Source organism: Diadema antillarum, unplaced genomic scaffold, assembly GCF_040938485.1.
Source record: "Diadema antillarum isolate AM-2024a unplaced genomic scaffold, OU_Dant_1.0 seq00000660_RagTag, whole genome shotgun sequence".
NCBI lineage: Eukaryota > Metazoa > Echinodermata > Echinoidea > Diadematoida > Diadematidae > Diadema > Diadema antillarum.
Window position 1 is genome coordinate 299729 of NW_027271572.1, and position 20606 is coordinate 320334.

Sequence of the window (20606 nt, forward strand, 5' to 3'; positions counted from 1 at the left end):
AAATATCATATTTAAAGATTTAGTGGCCTGATTGGGCCACCCTAGAAAAAAAAAAGGTTACCACTGAGCCCTGACTAAGGGTTTAAAATGAGCATGAGCATTGACTTGCCTCTGATTAGCCCTTATTTCCTTCATTATTACTCATAGTCGTGGTTAACAGCCAACAACTTAATAACTGAGCACCATTTAAAAGAGGTGGATGTTATACATTTTCTAACACATGCACCCTTACTGGAACTGCATACAGTGCACTCCCGTTATAACGAAATGCTCGGAAACGGCGGTTTTCTTTCGTTATAACCGAACAAATACAATATATAGCGAAAACAAGGAAACCACGCATATATATCATATTATGTTTGCTGAATACTCATCATACACTGGAAAGCTGTGTGAAATGTGATGGGATAACTGTATTACAATAATAAATGCAAGATCCACTCAGAAAGTGTGTGTGGCACAAGGAGGGAACACACAGTGATGTGAAGCGTTCACCCATGCAGAGACGCTATAAATGCTTGTTCCGCTACATATTTTCGAAAGCAATTCGCATTTCGTTATAACGGAGCACATTTCTTTTGTTTTTCTTTGTCTGTGGCGCTCGGAAAAGACTTCGTTATAATGGAAATTTCGCTTTCGCTATAACCGTGTTCGTTATAAGCGAATTTTGTGCCATAGACTTTAATGGTGATAATTTTGGGACCAGAAGATTTACTTCGTTGTAACGAAATTTCGTTATAACCGTGTTCGTTGTAACGGGAGTGCACTGTACTATCTTGCAGAACATATTTTAAGAGAGGGTGTTGGCCCTGCACATCTTCTTTAATTATGAGGTATTAGTATTAGCTTAATGTCCTTTTGCACTTGGTAGTGTGAAGTGACATTTCAGTTCAGTACTGTATGCAGTAAGTTTAATACATTTTGAAGAACTGTAGATTTTCTTAATATAGTAGACCTTTGATACTCGTGCACTGTTGCATAAGATGAATCTTGATAACTCATTGAATGTTTGTGTTATTGAAATTTGCTTCATATCACGGTTTTGAGTTACAAAGTAACCACGAAATGAGAAGTCATGCAGAGAATATATCTGTAATTCAACACAAGAGTTTGTTATATCATATGTTGGTTTTTGTTTATTTGACAAGAGATACCAATGTAGAGTACATATTGATTACATTGAAGTACATAGTACTACGTATGTCATAGGTAAACTATGTATTAATGTTATATTTCTATCAAATGTGAAAAGAATGTTTATTAAAACAAAATACGCAATGACACAGGGTGCCATCAACATCTCGCATAATTTATTGAACTTCTACATACACTATTGATAAAGGAGATTAAAATGTGTAAAATTCCTTACAAGTATAAACAACAAAATCATGCCAACAACTCAAAAAAAAAGACAGCTTTGTGTCCAATTCTAAAGTCCTGAATTAGTTCTAAAATTTGGGGATAAGAGTTTGTTGCAAAGCTTAGTTGTTGTTTTTTCTGTACATTGATCTCCAATTTCAATGCATAATATACATTTTTATGCCTCCGCCATGAAGTGGTGCCGGAGGCATTATGTTTTCGGGTTGTCCGTCCGTCCGTACGTACGTCCATACTTCCGTCTGCTTTCGTTTACGCGATAACTTGAGTAATATTTACTGGAATATTACCAAACTTGGTTCAAGTATGAAGTATGATGGGGCAATTATTTGATTAGATTTTGGATGAAATTGGCTAAAGGTCAAAGGTCAAGGTCAAATCATGAAATTGTATCCGTTTACGCGATAACTCAAGACTGGACGGAGCAAATTTCACCAAACTTTTTTGAAAGATGATGTATGATGGGACAATTATTTGATTAGTTTTTCAGTGAAATCGGACAGGGGTCAAAGGTCAAAGATCAAGGTAAAATCCTAAAATTTATCTGTTTACGTGATAACTCAAAACTGGATGAAGCAGCTTTCACCAAACTTGGTCCAAGGATGATGTATGATGGGACAATTAGTTGAGTAGATTTTAATGACATTGGCAAGAGGACAAAGGTCAAAAGGTCAAGGTCAAATTCTACAAATGTTGCAATTTCCCCCATATCTATGCAATACCCAAAGGTATTTTCTTGAAACTTGGTGTGGACATGTACTACTGTGTAAAGATTCTCTAAAGAGAGTTTCATGTCACAAGGTCAAAGGTCAAAAGGTCAAAGGTTAGGTGAAAATGTTGCAATATCACTTTTCTCGCAAATGGTTCAATGTATCTTCGTGGAACTTGGTACATATGCATGTACTGACTGGCAGAGATTATCTAGGGAATTTAGGGGTCATGAGGCAATAGTCAGGGTCAAAGGTCAAGGTCAACTCCTCAAAATTTTACTCTTTCCCTCATATACTAACTATATAATGCTTGCATTATTAGTTTCAAAACTTAATACATGTATTACCTAATGGAGATTCTCCTGGAAATTTCCAGCCAGAAGGTCAGAGGTTAAGGGTCAAAGGCCAGGTTTCAATGCTCTCCCCCCCCCCCCCCCCCTCAAAAAAACAAATCTATTTTGTACCATCATTACACTCTTTCTTCATACCTTGGAAATTACTCAATGCATAAACTTATAAAAAGGTCCGTCAGAATTCAAGTTAAAATTCTCAATTCCCCATATATGTGTACCTGCACTCTTAGAAAATTATAGCAAACCCAGTTCAAGACATTTCTGACAAACCTGTCATTTCAATATTTTGCCAGTTATGTGAAAGTGTCATGGATCACACATTGTGAAGACATTGTACTATAATTATGCCTATTGGGAGAATCATGCATTATGGCGGCGGCATCAGTCGCCATAGCGACATTTCTAGTATTTTTCATTTGTCTGATGAGCAACTGTCAGAACAGCATGACACATTTTGAGTGGAGGCAAACAGCATCATTTTTGTACAAGAAATTTTGGTGCAACATCTGTGGCAACCCAATCCCACTGTTTTTTATTGGTCTAAAGGAACCTTTGCAACTTCATAACTTGTCCCTTCGTGCTCCATAACTTACCAGAGGTAATGCTTCGAGAAAAAAAAAATCTGTATCCTTTTTACCATTTTCCTTTGACACAACACCATTCCCATTCTCTATTTTACTACACATGTACTACATGCATTAAAGTGAAATTAATTTCCTCATGGGTAGGCATATTGTCTTCGTGACTAAAACTTGTGATAGAAGAATTCCACATTAAATGCTAATTACAGCCTCATAATCGCAGCTTGTAGAAGATCCTTAACATACAAAGGTCCAAACCAATACTTCCTTTAGAATTGGACTGTACACAAGCTCAAGAAAAACACTTTTGATACATAATGTATATGTATTCATATATATACAATATTTTGATAATCTTTAAACTCTTCACATGGTACTTGATATAAATCACTTCAATAGATAAGATGATTTGTGGACTTTACACTGATAATAAAAAAAATACAGGCATTGACAAAATACATCACAATGACAGATTTATCTTAGGAGCTTCCAACAATTAAGAAGAGCTTCCCTAAGGCACACGTTACCATTGTATTAAAACAACAGAATTGAGACTCCAAAGAGGATTGAAAAAAAGGTTTGAAAAATTGCTGGGATGTTCACAAACAATGTGCATTTTAGATGGTGTGAAATAATAGTCCAGTCAAACTATGACAAAAAGTGGGTTAACCCCCAACTAATTGCAACAGAAATGATTCCACTTGCATTTGACCTGGAAGAGGTATTGAAAGAACATATTAAAAGTTCCCTAAAATTTGAGGGGTGGATCAGTGTCTAATTTGCATAAATTCAAAATGGCTGCCACATAACCTATTTATGCCTATATCTCGGGACATATGACCCACAGAAAGTAAATTCCGGTGTCTAAACCTATGTTTTCTAGGTCAAGGAATACAATTATGATATCTGTAGTAACTTTCAAGCATCCCTATACATAGTTTTTGCATATATTTGCATGTAATTACATGCAAAATGGCTGCCATATTGCCTGTGCAAGCTCATGTCTCTGTATATTTCATCTGTGAATAGCCCCTTGTCTGTGGTCTTAATTCTACTGCTTAGAATCAATATAGTACACTCAGGAACAAGTCGCTAAAGATAAATTTATCAAGTCAAATTACTACCGTGTATACTCAAGTTTATATAGATGTAATACACGTATACAACCTACCGTGAATTCTCAAATTTATACAGAGATACACGTATAAAACCTGCAGAACGTTACATAATTTATCATGCCTGCAACCATGAGTTCAAGGGCAAAAATGTTGGCATAACACCATTCGCAACCTTAATAATTATCCTTTCACCTACAACAGTTGCATAAATCTGTATTGATTAAAAGTACTGTAATCATGATAATACTCACATTACACTTTCTTCAGATTAAGCCTCTGAACATATTCATGTAGTGGGAATTGTTTAAAATATCTCGTAACAACATGTAATCTAATAATTTTCCTTCATGTTAAATACTTATCTGTGTCTGTATTGCAATACTTTTTTCATCTATCATTTATTTTCATTTATCTCTCATGTAGCTTCCGAAGTGTGCTTACGGTACACGAAAATTCGTCTGAAATCACTCAGCAGATATTTGTCAAACATCTTTTTCTTACCTGTGATGATTTGCCTCCATGTGTAGTCGATACTTGTGTCTTTTGTTGCAAAACTTTTGGTCAAGGCATGTTTATCAATGACCAATGGAACGTAAGTCAAATAGACTGATAATTTGTATAGAAGTGGATTTTGCTATATTTTTGTGTGGTTTCACCAAGTGACTTTCTGAAAAATGTAAAACATTGTGATTCACAGCCAGACAAAAAAAAAGAAGAAATGCCTTAACATTTCTGTTACTAGTACACTGGATTCATAAGTCGATCAATACAAACAGCATCCTTCTCGTCGGCTTCAAGCTCATACGACACCACGTATACATAAATTCTGATAAGTCTTACTTTTACCATTTTTCATGTTATCATATCTTCATCTTTATTCAAAGAAATGTTTCCTATTGTCTTAAGGCTTCGCACCGTTGAAAACTTCCAGCAACACACAATTTTTTTTCCGGAAATGCGAGCAGCATGAAGGCTGAATTCAATTTTGCTGGCGAAAAAGAAGTCTGAAGTCAGATAAGAAACAAAATACATAACATCATGTCCCCAACACTTCCAAAAGATCCCTTCCCTCCACTTCAGCAGCAGCATTTCTTTAAGTTAAACAGTGGAAGGTAAATGACATACAATCATTGGAATTGAGACGATTTGAGGAGGATGTTTAATCAAAAATATGTTCTGATTACTACAGACAAAGCTGCAGCTATTAAGAAACTCCTGAAGGAAGTCTGATGCTACTGCAAGACAGGCTGTTAGCAAATGACAGTGTAGTTGCAGGGCAAACAGACTAGACTGCACTTACACCAGTGGCAGATATGACCCATTACAGATCAGGCACTTGTAATCTTGTATGTTTAAAATATATGAGGAGTCAGATGATGCTGGTCGAATTGGTGACATTTGAAAATTCGAAGGATTCTTGAAAGGCATCGACAGTTTACAACAAAGATGAGACTTACCACGCTTCTATACGTCTGCATGAAATGAAGCCGAGATCCTGTTTGCTTTTGATTAATCAACTGAAATATCACATTTCCCGAGTCCAGAATTTATGGCAGTGTATGGTAAAAGCATGGAATACTTTGTGTGTAAGCGAGTTTACTTGTTTTGCACTTTTATCATTGATCTATGTTCAGAGATCACATATCATGCCTTAAGCAATTCTGTATTTTTGCAAGCTTAAAAATGAAAATGATATACAGGAAATGGAAGAAAGTTTTCTTGAAATCAATTAACTTTGAATCATTAGATTTTAAACTCATCTCAGCCAAAGGCTCAAGACAAATCTCTTTAAAAGCCCCATGTAATAACAGATTTTCAACAAACTAGGGGAGTAGCATCCCAAGGATGACACACTATCAAGTTGTTCAAATAGGCACCATGTCCAAAAGGTCCAAGAACCCTGAAATTCAAGATTCTATCATAAAAAAACCTCTCTCTCTCTCTCTCACACACACACACATACACACACACACACACACACACACACACACACACAAATTGTAGAACCAGGTGTGATAGAGCTAGGTATACAGTGTAGTATAAAGTTAAATATCTTGGCGACTGCATAGTTTTAAGTTTGCTTTTGCATTATCATCTTCCTTTTGAATTATTGCGCATTTATATATATTTTTTTTCTTTTTTTTTCTATGTGTGGGCACCATGTTCCCCTCTGAACTTAGAGTCACTGCTTTTATGAAACCAAAAGAGCATTGAGTAAATACATCGGTGAGTGTATTAAGCATACTTTCAAAAAGGGACCAATTTTCACACTTTCATCATCTTCACAAAAAGTGCGTTCAATTTGTTACCAATCTTGGCTGGTTAAATATTGGTAAAATGGGTACCATCCATTCCCCTCCCCCCCTCCACCCCCATCCCCGCAGACCACAGGATGCCCAAAGGCACCTAAAATCTTATCTACTGTATAGGCGCTGCCGCCTTGGAGCTTGGACCAAATTATTGGGGCCACTTTTGATTTCTGATCTTCTTTTTGAAAACACATGGTCAAATTTTCAACAAACTTAGTACTATACGTGTTATCGCTAGTGTCATGAATATATGGACATCATGCCTCCCTGGGCCCTGGAGGTCCCCAAAGGCTTCCAGATATGGCTCTAGAGATTCCCAAAGTCTTCTAATTTCCTTTCTCCCAAGTAATAATCTGCAAGAATGCATGGAAGGTGAACTTGAGATGCGCGGGTGAGCGCTAGACCCCTGGGTCTTTTATACAGAAAATCAGTGAGTGACTAGGTACCCTAATTACGACAAGAACATCCTCTATACAAATTTCCAAACTCATGAAACTTTTCTAGAGTAGCTCATGGATAATCATGATCTTGATGATGTTACCCATCCCCCCCCCCCCCCCCCCCCCCCCGCAAAAAAAAAAAGAGAGAAAGAAATAGAAGTATTGCAACATAGACTCGAGTATAAGCATTAAACATGAGGGCAAATTACAATTAATATAAAACATGTAATATCATGCAATCATAAATTATTTTTAACAATTTTTACCACATAATTTGAGACTTTAATATTTATATACCTATTGAGCACACTTTGGAAAATAAGTTGAGATTAAAGTTAAACAAAAATATGTTCTGTTCGATGCTACTTACAATTGTGTATTGCCTGAGGCTTTATCTCAAGAAAATGCTTCTAATCAATGCCAGAATATGAAACTAGGTGTATGGATAATCATCAAGGTTGTGAATGGTATTATCACAATTTTTGCCATTGAAATCTTGGATGTAGACATTACAGTACAATTAACGTTCTGCAGCTTGTATTCTTATATATCCGAAAGTATATTCACGATAGTAATTTGAATAGATTTATGTATTATTATATTTGTGTATAATTATGAATATATTTGCAAATTTTTTGTGACTTTTAGGTAACTATTCCTGAATGGAACATATCCTACATCAGTGATTCTCAACAGTAAAATGAAGACCACAGACACCATCACTGGGTACTTTTTACAGATTCAATATATGGAGATATAAGCCTGCAGCGGCAATATGGCGGCCATTTTGCATTTAATCATATGCAAATATATGTAGAAATGTATAAAGGGAAGCTTGACAGTTACTGCTGATATCTATAATTGTATTCCTTGACCTAGAAAACATGGGTTTAGAAACCAGAATCTATTTTCTGCAGGTTTTATGTCCAGATATATAGACATGAATACTTATAAGGTTGTATGGCGGCCATTTTGCATTTATGCAAATTAGGCACTGATCCACCACTCGAATTTTTGGGAACTTTTAATATGTTATTCTAATAGCTCTTCCAGGTCAAATGCAAGTAGAATCATTTCTGCTGCAATTAGTTGGGGGTCATGTCATATTTTGACTGGCCTATAATGGGATGTGAATGAATTATGAGAAGCTCATATTCTTCCAACCAATCACAAAATGACAAAATCATAATGCAGACAATATCACCCTCGTACATAGTCACTGCCGACCACATCAAAGTAGCTGGAGCAACCATCGTAAGACCTTGTAAATACGACATTCTTTGTGTAGCCGAAGTGGCAGAGGCGGTAGGTACCGAGTGGTTCATCCATGGGGATCTCCCAGTAGACTGTGGCTTGCCATGGAGTGATGTGACCATTATGGTCTCTCTCCCAGTAGAACCTGTCAACCATGAAAAGAATACAGACAATGTGTAACTCACCACCATTCCAATTGCAGCATTTTTTTAATAGAAACACTCAATATCTTTATTCAAACATAAGTTAATGCTTAATGATGGAAAGACTGAGTTTCTTGTTGTGGGGACACCAAGACAAGTAGCAAAGCTGGATATTAGTAAGATATCAGTTGGAGATTTGGAAGTTAAACATTGAGCTCTGTGAAAAACCTGGGTGTATGGCTTGATTCTCGTTTAAACATGGAGAAGCATATATCAACCACATGCAAGTCTGCTTTTTATATGTTGCATAACTTGCGTCACATTCGTAGATATTTGAGCCAGGAAGACGCTGAAACTCTTGTTCACGCATTCATTAGCAATAGGCTTGATTATTGTAATGGGCTATTGTTTGGTTTACCAGATTCACAGATAACCAAGCTTCAGCGTGTACAGAATGCATGTGCGAGACTTGTGTTCAGTTCGTCAAAATTTTCACATATTACACCTGTTTTGAAGAAGTTACATTGGTTGCCAGTAAGACAGAGAATTGTATTTAAAATTTTGATACTCGTTTATAAAGTATTGTATGGTCAAGCACCTGGTTATTTATCAGAATTGATATCAATGAAATCACACTCATATTCTCATAATTTACGAAGTACACAGGATAAGTTGCTTCTAAAGCAATCTCACTTAAAAACGAAAGTAACTTTAGGGGACTGTGCCTTCAGCTGTGCTGCTCCAAAACTTTGGAATAAATTACCTGAGAAACTGAGGAAGGCATCATCACTTGTTGTCTTCAAATCTTTATTGAAGACTTATCTTTTTTCAGAAGCCTTTGATTAATTTGTTATTTATTTTCGTGTGTCTAATCAGTGACAGGAGCTCTGTTACATCACAGCGCAGTAGAGTATATTTACATAGTAGCTGCGCTATACAAATTTGTCTAATTATTATTATTATCATTCAAAATATTTCAAACAATCGCGCTCACCCGAGTATCGCAAGTTCAACTTCCATGCATTCTTGCAGACTTTTACCTGAGATCATTGGAAACTTGGGGCAGGGGCAGCTTTGAGAGCTGGGGGCATGGTGTCCATTTGCATGTTCCATCAAACTGGTAAAAAAAAAAACTGCCAGGCACATTGTACTTTATAGAAGGTTGGACTATGCAGTTTGGAAAAAAAGACTAAAAGTTCTATCACTTCTGATTCTAGAGAATATTATTAAATATTCCTTGATTTAGGAGGTTTAGGCCCCTGGGGCCCCCAAGGAAAGCATATGGTACCCATTTACACACTTTGAGATCCTATCTCCCCCCCCCCCCCCCCCCCCACACACACACACACAAATGATACTTGTCAAGTTTGGTGAAAATTCATTATGTTGTTTTCAGCAAGAAGATGAAAGTGTACAATTTAGGTCTGCATTTGGATTTATCACTTCTGGTTCTAGAGAAGAAGATTTGTAAATATTCCTTAATTTTTGTTTGTTTGTTTGTTTGTTTGTTTGTTGTTGTTGTTGTTGTTGTTTTTTGTGTGTTTTTTATTTATTTATTTTTTTTTTTTTTTGGGGGGGGGGGTTGGGTCCCTAGGGGCCCCTAAGGAGAGAATGGTGCCCAGTTGAACAAATTGAGATGTTAACCCCCTGGCACTCTACCTGGCAAGTTTGATTAACATTCATCAAGGGGTTTTCAAGAAGAATATGACCATGTACAATTTAAGTCCCCATTTGGACCCATCCCCCCCCCCCACTCCCCTGGGTGCACGGTGCCTGCCCATTTGAAGAAATTGAGATTCTATCCCCCCAAGGGATACTACCTGCCAAGTTTGGTAAATATCGTTCATGGGGTTCCCAAGAAGATGAAATTGTAAAAAGTTAATGCATGCCCGACGCACAACACATGCATGACAGACAATGCACGACAGACGACGCACGATGGGCGCCGGACGAAGAGCGATCGCAGTAGCTCACTTAGCCTTCGGCTCAGATGAGCTAATAACAATGCAATGTACTAAGGTAAATAGACCCCATTGCTTTCACTATACACTTGTAGACCTACTGTAATACTAGATTATATTATTTCCACATACCTTGTACACCAGTCATTGTCGGTGTAGAAAACCTCCCGCCGTAGACCAGTCCCACGTTCAACAGTCAAAAATGTATCCCCCAACTACAAAAGACAAGTAAAGAGCATTGGCTTGGAGAAGGTATATCTCCTCTATCATGTCTGCTCAAACTTTGTTGATGGCATGATTATTGACAAACACGAGCTGCTTTTCTTTTTTTTTCAATGCGTTTGGATATCACAAAAAAAATGTGACAGATATTTTGCAAATAACTCAGTACACATTTTGTAATGACCTTTGCATCTTGTTGATGCTCTGTTTGGTCTTCTTTTCCTTCTCATCTTTGATTCATTGTAAAAGATATACCAGTACACATTTTTCTTCTTTTTTTTTCAAGAAATGCATGTCCATACTTGAAATTATACACAATCCTAATGCATATTCTATCTTTCTTTTTTAGAGAAAGAGAGAGAGAGAGAGAGAATTAGAGAACTTTCACTCTACGTTCAAGTTGAAATAATTGAAGAGTAAAATCAAGTACACAGAATAGCAAATGTTTCATTTCATTCAATGAAGATACAAACATTACAAAATTTTGAAAGCTCACTTGACCATTTTTTCCCCCCAGTTATACTGGTCTCAGTCATAGAGGCAAGTGATGACGTAATTCTCCACATTGCATATACAGTCTGATCTCTCCTATCTGGACATATTGGGACCAGCGCTCATCCAGATTAGGGATTTCGCTGGGTTTGGGAGACTCGATGTTTAATACATGAAGCTTCCTACCCAATGGTAGCTACACATGTTACTTATTGCAGGTAGCGTACACTGTGATCACTTGGGGGAAGAGAATGTGTGAATACATTTTATTTAGATGAAACTTAGATGTGGATTTATGCATATTATGTTGGGTTTAATATATAATTCATACGAGTTTGTGTGGGAATTTCATTTTGAATTTGAAATCCCCCTTTTCCACATAATTATTAGATTGAAAAAAAAATCATGCTGACATCGCATCCTGATATCAGAGGAATCCGGATAAAGGGAGGCTGGAAAGGAGAGGTCAGACTGTAATGTAAACATTTCGTCATGGGTGGGTGGGTCAGTACGCTGGCCGTATGCTGCGTGCAAATGAAAGAGGTGATCTTTAGCACCCACGCGCAACACACGGAGGTCACACTTTTGGCGTTGACTTGTGTACTTCCTGTAATGCAGAGTTACTGTGCAGCTAGCATGAGCAGAGCGTATATACGGTACTAGTAATCCATCTAATTTTTCCCTTTTTATCATGACTAAAACATTGTCACTTCACAATAGCAATGCATTTTTAGAGCTTAGCAACATGAAATAATTGCTGAGAAACTCTACAAAACTACTGTAGTTTGGATATAAAGGCAGTGCTACATGATTTTTGTGTACGACCAAATAGAGCTTGTGCTGTGCCAGAGTAGTCGACACATTACGGAAATTAAATAGCACTGCCGCTATGGAGTTTTTACAGTTATAAAATATATATTACAGGGGAAAATACATTAAAAGTCTCTTGCTGAACAAACAAATCTTTGATATTTTTTTTCAAAAAATGAAATCTGGGGGAAACTAGATATATCGCTACGGCTACTGATATGCCTCCGCCATAATGCATGGTTCTCCTAATAGGTCTATAGTACAATGTCTTGACAATGTGTGATGACAGTTTCACACAATTGGCAAAATATTAAAATGACAGGTTTGACACAAATGTGCTGAATGTTCACTTTCCTAGAACTAGGTTCAATTGGATGAATGATTAAAATGTCAGAGTGCAGGTATTTGGGGAACTGATGATTTTTACTTGACTTTTGACCCTTTTATAAGTTTATGCATTGAGTAATTTTCAAGGTATTGAGAAAAAGTATAATTTCAGTATCAAATGGGAAAATAGCATTATCTAAACCTGGCCTTTGACCTTTGACCTCACAGTTCCAAAGAGAATCACTGTTAGGTTGAACATGCATAAATATGTAAGTTTCATGATGATACCTTGAGTTACTTTCGAGATATGGAGGAAAAAGTGCAATTTAGCACTTTCACTTGACCTTTTACCTTTTGACCTTTGACCTTTTGGCAAGAAACTTCCCCAAAAATATATATTGGGTAATACATGCCATACATCAAGTTTAAAAAAAAAAAAAAAAAACTTCAGGCATATATTGCATTTTAAGGAAAGTAGTGATATTTTGAGGAGTTGACCTTGACCTTTGACCCCTGACCTTTGACCCATGACCCCCAACTTCCCTAGATAATCACTGCCCATCGGTACAAGCATATATACTAAGTTCCATGAAGATACCTTGAACCATTTGCGAGATATGGAGAAAAACATGAAATTTCAATTTTTTTTCACAAAAATAACCTGTGACCTTTGACCTTTGACCCTGTGACCCTATAATCCACACAAAGTATTATCCCCCAAGGATATACCCTCATACCAAGTTTAATGTAAAACCACCACACGGTTCTTGAGATATCGACAAAAACAAAACGGGACGGACGGACGGACGGACGGACGACCCGAAAACATAATGCCTCAGGCCACTTCGTTGCGGAGGCATAAAAAAACTACCATCATCATTAACATCAATCATTACTGACGAGTTAAATGAATTAGAAATTATGACTTTCGGAGAGATTAACATTGGTACATCACTGACAAAGGTTTTCCACAGTATGACCAATTACATTTCAACCAAATGGAGGGATGTGTACCTATGACATCATTGCTTAACTTATTTTATTTTATATGTGATTGTGACCAAATACCACCGTTATATCAAAACAAGTGAAAAACAACTTCTATGTAGTAAGCTTAATGACACTGAAGCATTTATTGTCCTGTCTGTTTGACTTTTGCACATTCCTCTCACTGAAGTTAATCTGAACTAAATGCAGTTTTTGCAACAACAAGTATCAAAAGTTCCACAAGATGTTCTACTTCTGGTCAGAATAACAAGAGTAATAATAGACTAAGACAGCCAATGTAACCATTTAAATTGGTGTTCAGAAATGTGTCCCTTTTTACCATTTTAACAGGATCGTTGCGAGGACTGACTGCCCAGAATGTAGCTGTCACGACGGAGCCCTGAAAATATCAACGAAATCATTGTAAAAGCAACGGACACTCTTACATTCAGTGGGTCGTCACGGGTTGGTCAAATACCAGTCGGCAATTGAATGAACATAATCATTTGGTAGAGGAATATTTTGATTTGTTTGCCCATGGGCAGAACATTTTGCAATGTTTTGCAGTGTTCTGCAAAGGGGAAACATTCTAATTTTCTTGCATTATATGGCGAGGATACCAACTGACAGAATGGTGACAGTTCGAACACAATTCTAGCACAATTGACACCAGCCTTTGCAATGCCTTAAAAAAAAAAAATGTCCCTCAGGCTCAGCAGACTTTCTGAGATGAGTTGAAGGTATGTTCTCAAAGTATGTTGACTAACTGACTAAAAATAAATATTTGCTGCCTGGAATATGCAGAAAATTCTAACTTCCTAGTTTGAAATGCTACATTAGGGAAGTTTTCAGTCTCAAAACTTGGTCTTGGGAGTTATAATCTCCCTCACCAGCACTTAAAACGTTGCGGACAAAGCATTCCATATGTTTTCTCCATCAGCATCAATATAGCACATCTTTCTTCAATGATGCAAAGTTGGCTATCTGCTCTGTTTACACTCTAAAGCGGGGTTCCCACTATCACGATTGACGCCACGATTGAAATCGTGGTCTTAATCGTGCAGCAAGCGTGGTGGTCTTATCAGATTGTATCAGATCTTAAGGTCAATCGTGGCAATCGCGCTAATCGTTGGAAAATTTTGGACAGTTCAAAAATTTGCTACGATTAACACTAATCAGGCTGGGGGGGGCGGAATCCGCCCCCCCCCCCTCGACGTTTCGCGCAATATCTTCGCAACGCGATAAGCTCTCGCCGCGATGTTTCATGACTTTTTTCTTTCAAGTATCGCGCAACTTTTGAGACCCAAATTGTTGCGCCCGCGCGTACCGTTTTGACGCGACGCCCGTTCGAAAAAAATTTGTCAACCCCAAAATTGCTCCAAAACGTGATTTTGTGTACAAATCCAATGCAAATTGTGTTTTTTCAATTAATTCACATAGAAATTCATATCTTCACTTAGAATGGCCGAAATTAATTTATTTTAGCATAATAATGCTTCGAAAAATGTCTGTGACAAATTTTGGCCAAAAAACAAACAAAAACAAAAGGTCAAAAAACAAAGAAATACATAAGAAATTCAAAAAACAATAAAATACATAAGAAATTAATTTCGATACAGATTTTTTTTTATCCTATGTCTCAGAAGAATGATACAAGAAACATTTTAAAAGAGAAATTAGCTTAATTGGAGCATTAATAAGTGATTTAGAGCCCAAAACTGATGTTATGCATAAATTACAATAATTAATTAATATAAAATATAAGAACAATTTTTTGGAGAAAGTAACCACACATTTTGATAGAATACGTCGCGGGCGTCGCGTGTGCCGATTTTCGGCGCGATCGTGCGTTCCATAGGCGAGATCTGAAGGGGGGGCGGAATCCGCCCCCCCCCCTCCCCCAGATACTAGTATAGCATAGCCAAAAAAGCCCAGCCTGATTAGGGTTGTGATCATCGCATCAGATCGTCTAGGATCGTATCCAAACGCAGCAAATCTCTTCTCATCGTGCTTCTTAATCATGTTGATCGGAATCGACTTTTTCACTTCACTTCCGCTTATTATTATTATTATTATTTGCCCATTTGCACCTTATTTTACTCATACATTGATTTATTTTGTATTCTGATAGGTGGTAGCCTGCATCTTTAGATCATTATTTCCAAACGGTAAATTGTATGACGGTGTGGGGTTTAATTGTCGTAATTTTTAAGGTACATTATCACAATAATTTGTTTAAATGATTTCATAAAATGAAAGTTGTATTACAGATTTTTAGATGTTTTCATACATTATGTTAATGATGTTTTCATTATTGAGTCGCTATTACCATTATACAGACACACAAAACAGGATATGGGATAACTTTTGTAACGAAAACAAAAAATGAGCAAAAATAAAATGGCAATTGTATGTCTGCATGTGTTGACTAACGTCAGTACAAAGATGAGAATAATTTAATGTATCCTGCTTGAATGGGTACATATCAAAGGCAAATGGTTGATTTTTAAAAGGATATTACATTTTTTTGTTGTTGGGGGGGGGGGGTTGCAGTATCCTGCTGTTTGTGTATCGTACATAGTAATTAAGAGTTGTTGTTTCATCAGCCATCGTGTGACCCCTTTACATCTATTTTGATACTTTTCAATGTCTTTTTTGTATGTTTGGTAGAGCATAATCTTAGAGGAAAATGGTTATTTTCAACTCTCATTATTACTGCAAATGTAAAAGTGACCATTGTCGTGGATGTGAGATCACTCGTATGATTATGACAATGAAGATCACTCTTATTATTTTTCACAGTTAGTTATTCAATAAGTGTAGCAATATACCCCTGCGAAATAATTTTGCGTAAAACCTCCTTTTTGTTAAAAAGTGACATCATTTTGATTACGGAGTCACTTTTCTGTTATGTGTGTGTATCAGTTATGTTAAACATTGTTAAGTAAAACACTAAATCAAGCCGAATAAACCAAACTTTTAATAACCCATGAGATAACGACATTTTGAAATAAAAAGACATATGATTCATACACTTTGCGGATATGAAATCGAACACATAAGCAATACTATCCATTCGGCTAACTTTCTTATATTGAGTGTATATAACACATAATACTATGTTACATAACATTCAAAATGATCCCATCCTCTTTCTTAGCTTCCATTTCATCATATAATTATTTTCTTCATGTATTGGAGAGAAAGGTCATTTTTGTCTCGCTGTTTGTTTGTTTGCTTTTTCTGGGGAAGAGGGGTAATCATCTGATCTTATGTATTTGGGTTCGTGATTTCATTATTTTTTTTGTGGGGGGGGGTGAGCATGTCGATTTAATAATCTATTAATTTCTTTACGTTTAATATTAAACGAGGGAATATCTGATGTTATGGCTGGCCTGGGTGCTGCTTTCTCTCTGATAACATAATCGTCATTAGCAATACTGCAAAGGTTACGTTGTCATCATCGTCAACCTGTCAAGCTTTGCCATCATCAATGGTTGTGGATAAAATTAATAGGCCTAATCACTCTGCATAACTTAAGGGAAACAATGAAATCTATCGTCTGCCGGACTATAATATTCCCATTCGCGTCCAATCGCGCCTTAAATGGGGGTCGCTTCTGATCCCGATCGTAAAAGATATCGTATCTTATCTCAGCAGCCCGTATTGGTTCGCGGTATTCGTATTGGAACGTATCAGTACGTTGCTGCACGTACCAGATCGGGGATCCTGATGGTAATGGTCATGTTAGATCGGTACCAATCATGAACTCAATCAGGACAATCCTGTCGGATCGTATTTGAACGGCAGACCAGATCATGACAGATCGTATCACTTGAAATAGACCAATCGTGACAATATCGCATCCAAGCGTACCAACACGTATTGACTCGCATAACCTCGTATCCAAACGTGAAATTTCAGACGAGTTCAACAAATTTTCCACGATCAGTTACGAATGTCCAATCGTGGCGTTCGCAATGGATCGCACGATAGTGGGAACCCCGCTTTAGCCAAGTATGAGCAACAATGTGATGTAATATTTACACAAATAAATCCCCCTTCCCTTAAAAAAAAAAAGAGAAAGATACTGTAAGAATTGCAGGTCGGAATCACATTTACAAAGAATGGTATATTAATAAAGTTTTGTTATTGTGTTTTTCATACCTCTCCTCAAAACAGCCCTAGACATTATGGTAGAGCTCAGTCTGATATAATGAATGAATTCAAAAGAATAGTATATGAATGAATGAATAAATGGAATGAAATTGAAATTAATGACATTGAATTTAATGAAATGAATGAAATGACATGAACAAAATTAAAGCAAAATAAATGAAATTGAAATACATTAACTGAATAATGTGAATGACATGAAAAATATGAAAGAAATGAAATGAAATGAAATGAATGATTATAAAAGATATCTATAAAATTTATGGAACGAAAGAAGTTTAATGAAATGAATTTGGATCAATGAACAAATGGACCAACCACACATCATACGGCAATGACCCTTCTCTCGTACAGGGAAAATTCTCATGAAAGTCAACAATTCCACATCTTTTTCTCTTTAGGATATGATGTGTATGTGACCAACCACTACATAAGCCATTCAAATCAATGTAATTTCACTTTCTGCATAATGAAAGAGCTCTTGAGTCTTGACTTACTTCTTTCAAAAAGATGGGAGAATACATTACCCTTAACATATGTCAGAATCAGATGTTGAGGAATTGTGTAATTTTTATTATAAAAATGAAATTTTGCGCAATTCTTTTTATATTGCTGAATTCACTCAATTCATATACCGTAAAACATGGTATATTTGCAGCCTGAAATTTTCGCAAACTGGAGCCGATAGCCTTTTTTGCGACATGAAATTTTCGTGAAATTCCTACCGGTATTCAATGCATATAGTGTAGACAAGAACTTTCGTGCGCATTTTACTTTCGCGAATCTTGGCACTCGCGAAATTCGGGAAATTAAAATGCACACCAACATTCCTTGTTTTACAGTACATATTTGGGTATCTTTCCCCTTTTAAATGCAGATCATCTAAACTATTAGGCAAACTCCACGTGGATAAATATCGGTGAAATGTTTAAATAAAGTTTGTAAAGGTTATTACTCTATTTCATGACAACATCCTTCTGTCAGTGACACAACATTTGCTTTTGCATTAATGGCTCCAGTCTTGTTTTCTCCAGGGACTTTTTATAGTAGGGTTAGGGTTACAGTTGTGATAGGGTTTTAGGTTTAGTTTGATGTGAGGATTAGGATTAGGGTTAGGGTTACGTTTGTGGGTTAAATTAAGTTTGGCTTAACATGCAAATGTTTTATGGGAGCAATTGTCACAGGAGCAAATGTCATGGAACCCTTTCTGCCATTGTGTATGGAAAAAGAACAGTAATCACTCAATGTACCTGTACACCTATTTATATTTCCTAGGGTGGCGACATTAGAGGTATTAAGGGTATTCTCATATCGTAACCTTTGTTGTATCTGTTGGTGAAGCAGAAGGCCAAAATATTAATATTTCTTTCATGAAATTAAAAAAGGGGAGAAGAGGGTACCACAGGTTTATGTCTCTGAATTTACCTGTCTGTATTTTGGATCCACGTCAATGTAAATAGAACCCGCCTCTATGCCATCAGGGAGCGAGTCACGCGTGGGACGCATAATGCCGCGCTGAATAGGCAGAAGGTTTGGGGGCAGGGGACCAGCTTCGACATCCTCATTACCCTAGGTGGTAGCATAAAACAGTGAAAAGACAATGAAACAACCAAAAAGGAAAATAATAATCATTTTACACAACAGAATATCTCACAGCTCAAAAAAAACAAGAGACCCGCGGGTCTAGCGCTCACCTGAGTATCGCAAGTTCACCTTTCACGCAGTCACTGATCTAAATTATTCACAGCTCTACCAAAATTTGACCAGGCATTCTCAAGTATAAGATGAAACTGTACAATAAGGGCCCAAATTTTTTAAGATTCCTTAATTTTTTTTTTTGGGGGGGGGGGATTGGGGCCCCCTGGGGCCCTCTGGGTGGGGCATGGTGCCCATTTTTATAAATTGAGATCCTGACCCCCTAGGGATGCTACCTGCCAAGTTTGATGAAAATACATCATGAGGTTTTCAGGAAGAAGATGAAAATGTACAATTCAGGTCCCCATTTGGACCTTCCCAACCAACCCCCCCCCCCTGCCCCCAAGAGGGGCACCCCTTGATCTCCTATGAACAAACTTGAAAATACAGTCATTAATGTACTCACTCATAGTATTATCTTACCTCTATAACTTCTGATTCTAGAGAAGATTTTTAAAGATTCCTTCATTTTGGGGGTTTGGGGCCCCCCTGGGGGCCCCCTGAGTGGGGAATGGTGCCCATTTTAAGAAATTGAAATCCTAACTCCCCAGGGATGCTACCTGCCAAGTTTGGTGAAAATGGGTCATGGGGTTCTCAAGAAGAAGATAAAAAATGTACAATTTAGGCCCCATTAGGACCCCTCCTCACCCCCCCTCCCCTGGGTCCCAAGGGGGGCACCCCTGATTCTGCCATGAACAAACTTGAAACTACAGTTATCAATGTACAAACTCATAGTATTAACTTAGCTCTATCACTTCTGGTTCTGGAGAAGAAGATTTTTACAGATTCCTTAAGTTTGGGGCATTTGGGCCCCCTGGGGGCCCCCTGGGTGGGGCATGGTGCCCATTTTAACAAATTGAGTTCCTAACCCCCTAGGGATGCTACCTGCCAAGTTTGGTGAAAATGGGTAATGGGGTTCTCAAGAAGAAGATGAAAATGTACAATTTAGGCCCCATTAGAACCCCTCCCCACCCCCCTCCCCTGGGTCCCAAGGGGGGCACCCCTAATTTTGCCATGAACAAACTTGAAACTACAGTCATCAATGTACTAACTCATAGTATTAACTTAGCTCTATCACTTCTGGTTCTAGAGAAGAAGATTTTTACAGATTCCTTAATTTTGGGGGGTTTGGGCCCCCCTGGGGGCCCCCTGGGTGGGGCATGGTGCCCATTTTAACAAATTGAGTTCCTAACCCCCTAGGGATGCTACCTGCCAAGTTCGATGAAAATCGGTCTTGGGGTTTTCAAGAAGAAGATGAAAATGTAAAAAGTTTACGCACGACGCACGACGGACGACGGACGACAGACGACGGACGACGGACGACGCACGACGGACGCCGGACGAAGGGCGATCGCAATAGCTCACTTGAGCCTTTGGCTCAGGTGAGCTAAAAAAATCCTGAGCATGATATATTCATTCTATTTAGACTTCTTTTAACATGATATAAAATAAAAGGCATATCCACTTGCAATGTTCATTGATGCAGTAATATTGATATATTTTTTGGTGGAGGTTGTACTGTTAACAATATATGATTTTATATTATATATATATATATACATTTCTTTTTTTTTATAGTTTCTCCATGATTATATGTATGTTTTGCATAAAGAGACATTTCTTCTCCTTAAGCTGGAACAGCAGGTAGAAG

General features: G+C 37.4%; 1 protein-coding gene across 1 annotated transcript in view; it reads right to left on the reverse strand.

Moving 5' to 3' along the window:
• Positions 1-8088: 8088 nt before the first annotated feature.
• LOC139736652 (putative neutral ceramidase C) overlaps positions 8089-20606 on the reverse strand; it is a 41072-nt gene continuing 28554 nt past the window's right edge. Inside the window, exons 14-17 of the mRNA XM_071647400.1 lie at positions 18686-18829; positions 13425-13484; positions 10379-10461; positions 8089-8287 (exon numbers count right to left, since the gene is read on the reverse strand). Coding sequence (XP_071503501.1) covers positions 8089-8287; positions 10379-10461; positions 13425-13484; positions 18686-18829 — 486 coding nt within the window. The remainder of the gene's footprint in view (positions 8288-10378; positions 10462-13424; positions 13485-18685; positions 18830-20606) is intronic.